The sequence below is a fragment of the Scatophagus argus genome, chromosome 7 (assembly GCF_020382885.2).
Source record: "Scatophagus argus isolate fScaArg1 chromosome 7, fScaArg1.pri, whole genome shotgun sequence".
Classification (NCBI taxonomy): domain Eukaryota; kingdom Metazoa; phylum Chordata; class Actinopteri; family Scatophagidae; genus Scatophagus; species Scatophagus argus.
The window spans coordinates 19274858-19282562 of NC_058499.1; the positions used below are offsets into that span (position 1 = coordinate 19274858).

General features: G+C 39.6%; 1 protein-coding gene across 1 annotated transcript; it reads right to left on the minus strand.

Annotated features, from left to right (window-relative positions):
• Window positions 1–867: 867 nt before the first annotated feature.
• ndufa9a (NADH:ubiquinone oxidoreductase subunit A9a) lies at window positions 868–5459 on the minus strand. Its single transcript, XM_046395156.1, has 11 exons — window positions 5315–5459; window positions 4095–4268; window positions 3423–3520; window positions 3228–3319; window positions 2952–3093; window positions 2697–2799; window positions 2419–2489; window positions 2109–2185; window positions 1724–1819; window positions 1295–1361; window positions 868–1151 (listed from the first exon to the last, which is right to left on the minus strand). Exons 1-11 carry the CDS (start codon window positions 5427–5429, stop codon window positions 981–983), a joined length of 1206 nt encoding a protein of 401 aa, XP_046251112.1. The 5' UTR covers window positions 5430–5459; the 3' UTR covers window positions 868–980.
• Window positions 5460–7705: the final 2246 nt, after the last annotated feature.

Here is a 7705-nt window from a genome sequence, read left to right on the forward strand (position 1 = left end):
AGCAAACAGGATTCTGAACAAACCACTATTGTTAGGCATTCATACAGGATGGGGATATTCCTGGAACGGTCACTGGTCCACACAGTAGCTGTTAAGAAGGTGTTCTGCAGCTGCACAGGCCAAGTACAGTTGTGTTAAGAGAGGCATTTATTTGCTTTGTGTTTGACCACCATGTGAACATTCACTTCACTTGTGTTTTGGATCTTTTAAAAATGTGATGTTCGATCAGAACTTGGCTATATAGTCAGGACTATGTTTCATAAATTGATTGAAGCTAATAGTTCAGGCTCACTAATAATACACATTTAATATATCGGAATATCTGTGGCTGCCAAATGCCCTTATTGCACCATAATCTAAGATGTTATCCCCAGACGTGGACAAACATTGTCCTGGTACCACTTTGAAAGTTTACATATTAGTTCCATGATCTATGTCCTTTCCTCCAACTGTGTTGACCCTCCTTTTAATTTGAGCATGTTTTGTTTCATGACATTAAACTCAATGTAATTAAAGGTCTAAATGTGCGATTGTGTCTTTGGTATCAGTGACTGCCTTATTCTATGTGGACAAGTCTCTATTACTATACACTATAGTTGTACAGCGCACACGTTAATATTACAGTTAAGCTTGTGGTCAGCTGTTTAATTCTTCCTTATTCACCTTTGTAAAACTGCTCAGGTTAAGTATGGTCAAATTTCTCAATTGTATTTAGGTGTGTTCCTGCTGATTAACTGCAACAGCCAGGACTCAAATGTAGTAAAACAGTACCATGTAAAAGTCAACTCTCTCGGGACACTGTAATGGTAACATGGCGTCTAATGAAAACAATATGCAAGAAACAATAAAACGCTGAAAACAAGAAAATCTTAAGAGGAGATATTTTATTTTTTATTTATGTACAGAATTTCGTTAAATAGCAATCAGAGGTACTGATATCCTCTGGCTGCCCACATAATGTTGGGAAGTTGTCCGTTAGTTTAATAGTTGACAGTCTTGGCTGGCTTCGTCTCATCCAGGTCAGCCTCCAGGTAACGCACCCGGCGGTGACGGCGCAGAATCTCGATGGCCTTTTGTTCTACAGTGGAAGGAGTGATACCAAGATCCTCCAGACCAGGAAGTCCTGGGTACTTCATGTCAGTTGTGTGAAACTGGGGGGAAAAAAAAGCACAGAATTCAGCATATTCATTAGCATATTAATTACTTGGGAAAACATAGTGTTAGTTGTAGAGGCTCCACAGATGGTGAACAATTCTCAAGTTTATTGTATACACCAAAATCTTAGATTTCTTACCCGGTCGACTTTGTCTGGGGTTGTCCAGGGCTCAAATGGGTTCATACTGAAAAACTGAGCAACAAGGCTGAAAAGAAAAAAACAAAACAAAAACAAAAGTCATCGCACGATTGTACAGTGGTACACAACAATTGCGTTTTTGATTAGTCGGGGCTCTGTAGGAGAGTATTTCAATGAGTTTCAAGTATATGTAGTGAGTGTGTTCAATCAGCAAATCACAAACATGATGTAACATGAGTAGTTTCTGTGTGAAACAACTCCATAAGCTGCTCAAACCCTAATGTTATTTTTGTAATACACAAGTGGACACTTGACAGCCTTTCAACCATCTTTTTTGCTTTGCACCTCGCCTCTGGTGAAGCTGAATGCTCGATTCAGTTACTAACTACTTGTTTCTGGAAAATGTAGAAAAATGTAAAAAGCACTTACTGATAGAGTGGGCGGGGCAGAGGGTAGGGCAGAAAAGGTCTGTGTGCTACAGCGTAGATGTACTCTACCAGGTCATAAAGGAGGTAACGGTTGGGGCTTGACACCAAAAGAAAACATAGAAAAACAATGAAGGATTGTCTTCATGTGAACCTGCTCACAAGTAATACAGGGCACAAAACACATACACACCATTTTCATGTCTAAAAAGCCTGCAAGAGCAAAATTCTGTCAACTGCACCTGTGACTTTATTGTCAAACTAAAATGTCTTCCTCAGTACAAATCATTATTTGCTAAAATATATTTATATATTTGTGCTTTCTGAGTTCAAAAAACGATTATATTTCAGTCTGTGCTTGACTCTACACACAAGTTTCGACCACCTACCCAACTAATGCGTATGTCTTCCCATTAGCATCAGGATCTCTGATGGCATTGATAATGGCCTTGGCCACATCCACCACCTGAGGGACAAAAGAGACAGTTTAGATGGATTTATTTTATGGTCACAGCTTCAGCTTGGCTCCAAACACAGAACTGGCCCACATGGAGCTTCTTAGTAATCAGTGTCTATCGCACTGGCAAGGATAGCTTCGTTTTAAACAACCACAGAATGTTATCACTACCAGCCACACTTAAATTCAAATTTAACACATCATGTCTGAAAGTCTGGTCTTCACTCTTTCAACAAACTTACATAAACAGGCTGCTTCACAGTGTTCTTCCCCATGGATATGAGTGGAATAGCATTGCCAAACCAGCGAATGTCTGAAAAAGTATTAAAGCCATACATGAGCTTTTCACTGCTGGGCTGGCTAACTGTTCATACCAAAGAGAAACATTTTCAACACTGAGGAAAACTGAAGAGGTCAAATGAGAGAGGAATCAATTCCCCTATTCCATCCCCACCCCTAGCCAGCATACTCATTCATCATAGTCTTTGACCACTTTTACATACACAAACAAACATCTTACTTGCATAATGGTTGAAGAATCTGTCCTCCCGGCCAAACATCTCAGAGGGCTTCATGATGATGGCATCAGGAAACTCATCTCTCACTGCTGCCTCTCCTACAGCCTAAAAAACATTATAGACAATGATCAGGGAACCTTTTTTAGCATTTAATATACACTGGCTTAAAAATGCATGTACTGGACAGCAAAAACATAAGATACACTAGTTTGACTGAGTAAGAGAGATTTGCAGTATGTGAAGAAACAGCTCTCTACCTTGTTTCTCAGGTATTTGGATGGGCTGCGTATGTCAGCATTGAGGTGAGACATGTGGACAAACTTTGTGATGCCCGCCTCTCTGGCTGCCTTTGCAATCTGCTGCGGGATGGTCACAAAGACATCCTCAAAGCGATAGTTCCTTTACACAAAAAGAGGAAAAACGCTTGCATGTGAGTGCTTCACTTCAATTCTAGACCTACATCTCCAAGCCAGATTAAAATTAAAATTCAGAGCTCAGTATCAGATGCTCTGAAACATTTTTACAGTCTATACCTTGTCTCCCACTCTCTGCCCACCAGGTTGATGACAACATTTGAGTGCTCCAAAGCCCGTTTGATGGAGTCTTTGTTCCTGGCATCCCACTCCTGCAGCAAGACAGAACAGAGACAACACATTTGCATTTTGCATTCATTCATGACATTTATTTTTGCAACATTTCTGCAAGGTGTGTGTTTGTATGCATCTTACCATGAAAATGATTTGTCCAAGATCACCCATGGGCCTGAGGTACATGACATCATACTGATCACAGCGGTGTGGGATGACAACCTGAGAGCCAATCCGACCTGCAAATCATCAGTACAAACTCACATACTGTAATTGTTTTAAATGGCTAACTAAGAAATTGACAGCATTAAATTAAAAACAAAAAATAATTCCGTCATAATAATAACATATGCATTAACTGCAGAAATAGATCACAGGTTATTTTGATGAGCCTTGTCAGAGGTCATTTTCATATCAGCCACTGAGATGCAAAACCCCTATCTTCACATACTTACTACTGTTCTGGATACTGTCTCCCACATCACTTTATTTTGCCCATATCTATAATCTACTGAATGCAAATTATAATCAATCAGTGACAGCACCATACAACAACCTCACAACTTCACTGCCACATTCCCTGCTGTGATATTGACTACTATTCAAATAACTGTAGAGTAAGACCTCCTTAACAGGAGATCATGCTTACTATATCAGACTATTCTTATAGCTGCGATGGGATCTTATGTGGGATACTGAGACAAAGGATAAAATGTTTACAGGCACTAAATTCTACCGAAAACACATGCTTTCTGAATAAAAAGTCAATATTACCATGCATATAACTGAGCGGCAGTATCATTTTTAACTCACCCAGTCTGTTGGCCACATATCGACCGAGAAAACCCGTGGCGCCGAACACTGTCGCTGCTATTCCACTGGAGGAGGAGCGTCCTCCTTTCCCTTTGGGGATGACAGCATGGTGCAGCTTTCTCTGCTGGACTGTGGTGACAGAGGCAGCTGACAGTACAGCAGGGGAGCAGCTACCTGTTGAGAAGAGAGAACACAAGCATAGAGTTAATATTACACTGAGTTGCCAATTTCCTAACTACACCATTCCAAAATTTCACCAAGCAATAAAACCTGCAGTGATGAAGCCCCAACTGTTTCTGTAGCCCTAATATTGTGTCATTATGGCATATGAGATGTGTTACCAATCTTTACATCACCTTGTTGCTATAAATGTGGTGGAGAGATATTAGAGACCCCTCTCAGTATAACACAGTACCATTCAACATCACCACAAACAGCCTGAAAAACAGTTTAATCTACAGTTCTTTAACTGTGCATTAGTCATGCTGAAAATATGACATTGAACATTGCACTGTAGTGGTGTAAGTGTTCTAATGATGAGGAAATGAGAAACTACTTTATGCACAGACCAGACAAAAATCAACCACACATGAGCAAGAGTGCACGTTTAAGTGCTGCAGGCATTCTTAATAACTCCTTCATCGATAATGGAGTTTTCACAGTAACCTTAGACTGTGCAAGTGGATTACTAATGTTTTGTATAATAAAAAGAATAAGCTGACGTGAACCATATAGCAGGCAAAACTAACGCTAGTTCAGTGTCCCTGTGCGGACTCGTGTCATTCACTATACACAACATCAGATCACTTAGTCAGACATCTGAAACTGTTGTTGTAGCTCAAGAATGACATGCTAGGGTGATGTAAAGTATATAAACAGGGAGGGTTGTCAAAGTATCCCACTGGTAAATATGATCGCTACAGATCAGCTAACTTAAGTATTAACATCAATTTATCAAAATTTATCAACACAAAATGGTTAAATGGTCAGACAGCGGATGTTAGAATTATTCAAACGTCCAAATGTCAAGTACTAGCTTGCTAAAACATTTTGCTAGCAAGCAGCTAGCCGAGCCTGTTAGCAAGGTCACCCGAACCGAGTTTGTGATCAAACTATGATCCCGTGTTAGGATGAAACAAGAACTAAGGTCTAAAATCACAGCATTAATGTCTAAAATCTTTATGTCGTTGTCGAATGCACGTTGCTTTGACATTACTCACTTGAAATCTTTGGAAGGACACTCGCTGGACGGCTAACCAATGCAACGGTCGCCATCTTCGAACTACGGAAAACCGTGTGGGTCAAACACGAGCGTTTGCCTCGAGTTAAAGACATACATACTGTGTATGCGAAGAGAGAGAGCACTCGAAAACAGCATTATGGCCACATAAACACATAAACTTATAGTGGTGCTACAGCGCCATGGCATGGTTTGTTTCTTGTTTCGTCCTTATTTTTCCCATTTTTTAAAAGAAAAAGGAAAGAATGAGAATTTTGACAGTAACTTAAGCAGAAACAGTATTTCTTAAGCAGAAACAGTATTTCTCATCTTACATATGGTGGTTAACCTCCTGTCTCCTCCGCTTGTCTCTTGTGAACTCCTACTTTCTCTCTCTACAGCCCAAATGATGGATAAGGAGAATAACACTAACTATATCAACAGGAGTTTTGATAATAACATCAAATAAATGCATTTGCCTTTGATTCTAGGATGATCATACTGAGTAAGAATTCTGAAAGTAACTTGGAATACAAAGAGACAGTATTTCTCATATTGTGTAAGACTTATTTAACACAGGTTGACAGTTTTTTGGTCTCGTCCTCTTGTCTCATCTCGACTTCTTTTCTTTCTCCTTAAAAGACAAATGCCAGATAAGGAGAATTACATTTAGCTTCGACAGTGATGCACACAGATGAACTGTTCCTCAATAGGAATTTTGATTATAACATCAAATAAATGTTAGTTATCTTTTGAAATGAGTGGGTTTCACAGTGTTTGTTGTCATATTTGCTCATCTCATGTCTTGTCTAGTCATGGTCTAGACTTGTTTCCTTTCTCTAATGTCACAGCTGAGGAAAATAACAGCAATTAGGCATAGAGAAGAACTGTTTAGGAACAGTTCTTCTCTAACAGGAATTCTGATAATAACATTATTAGATATTTATTTACCTTTTGAAATGAGACAGTTGACAATGCACTTTGTCTCGTCTCCTCCTGTCTTCTCTCTCAGTAAGGGAATTCTCTGTGACTGATGCCAGATGAACCGGTGCGAGATGCACACAAAACACTGACCTGCACGCTGCATGCATGATGATATTTAGATATATACAATATTCACTCCTCAGTCAACCATGTGTTTCACATGGTTTAGCATGTCCACATGGGCCCCTGTGCAAGATGCTACCAGGGGCCTCACTAGCCCTGCCAGCTGCGCAGAATGGCTCTGCAGCAGGCAGCATCATACCAGATGGTCCTTCCACCATTTCTCTCCGCTCACGTCTATTTTCTATGATAGATTCACGTTATTTCATCGTCGGTAGGTCTAATAGAATTATTATGTGCGAAGGTTTTATGTTTCAGTATTTAGGGCTTGCTACATCTGAAGCAATTTTTCATCATTCCTGTCTGTGATGCTGGGTGAAACATGCACTCTAAGCTACATCCCCATACAAACAGAACATGGGACGTCACATCCCCAAAACATCAAGTACAAATACCTGGTACCAAACTATCATTAGGTACAAAGCAGTTACATAAGTTTTGTTTTTTAATGGATTTATTCAAGTTTTATTTTACTTGGCAGATAGGATGACCCCCCCCCCAACGTGCAATAGACCTGAGCGACCAAATGTGATGTTTGATTATTGTGATCACAGAATAAATTTATTCTGCTGTGCTTTTTATACAATATTGTTATAATCATAAAATAATTAGTATGATTTAACAACTTGTTTTAAATGATGCTTTCACTGCTGCCTGACACTTTCTACATGTCATACTGACACTGTCTGGCATTTCAAACAAAACATAAACACACAACAACTGAAAAAGGACACACTGGCACTTGATCCAGCAGACCTCTGCCACACTAACATAACGGCAGCTGAAAGTTAATTTAACTCGACTCTATGTGATAAAACCACAGCAGAGTGAAGCAGACATAATGTGCTTGTGGTTTGGGAGTTCAGGTGAACTCGCTGAAACCAATGCTGTGTGCTATCTGTGCGGTCCTGTCAGAAGTCCCAGTGCAGACCTCTGGTCACGAGGTACAACAGTTTCATTCATTAGTATACCTACATGCAGATCAGACACTCCCGTCAGACCTCTCCTCTCCATGCCAAAATGGAGACAGAAAGTAGAAACTGAAAATCAGCAACACTGGAAAAGTACTGATAGGGTAAAAATAAAACTGAAGGTTATTACTGAAAAACATCTGAACTGAAAAATATCAATATAAAATGAGATAATGCCGATCATCGCCAATACTTGTCTCGATGCTAATGTTTTTCAGTTCAGTTTTGTTTTCAGTGTCAGATTTTATTGTCTGGGGACAGATAAATAAAAGTGCTAAAAACTTCTTAATGATAGTGCAGGAGTTGTATATTTTCGT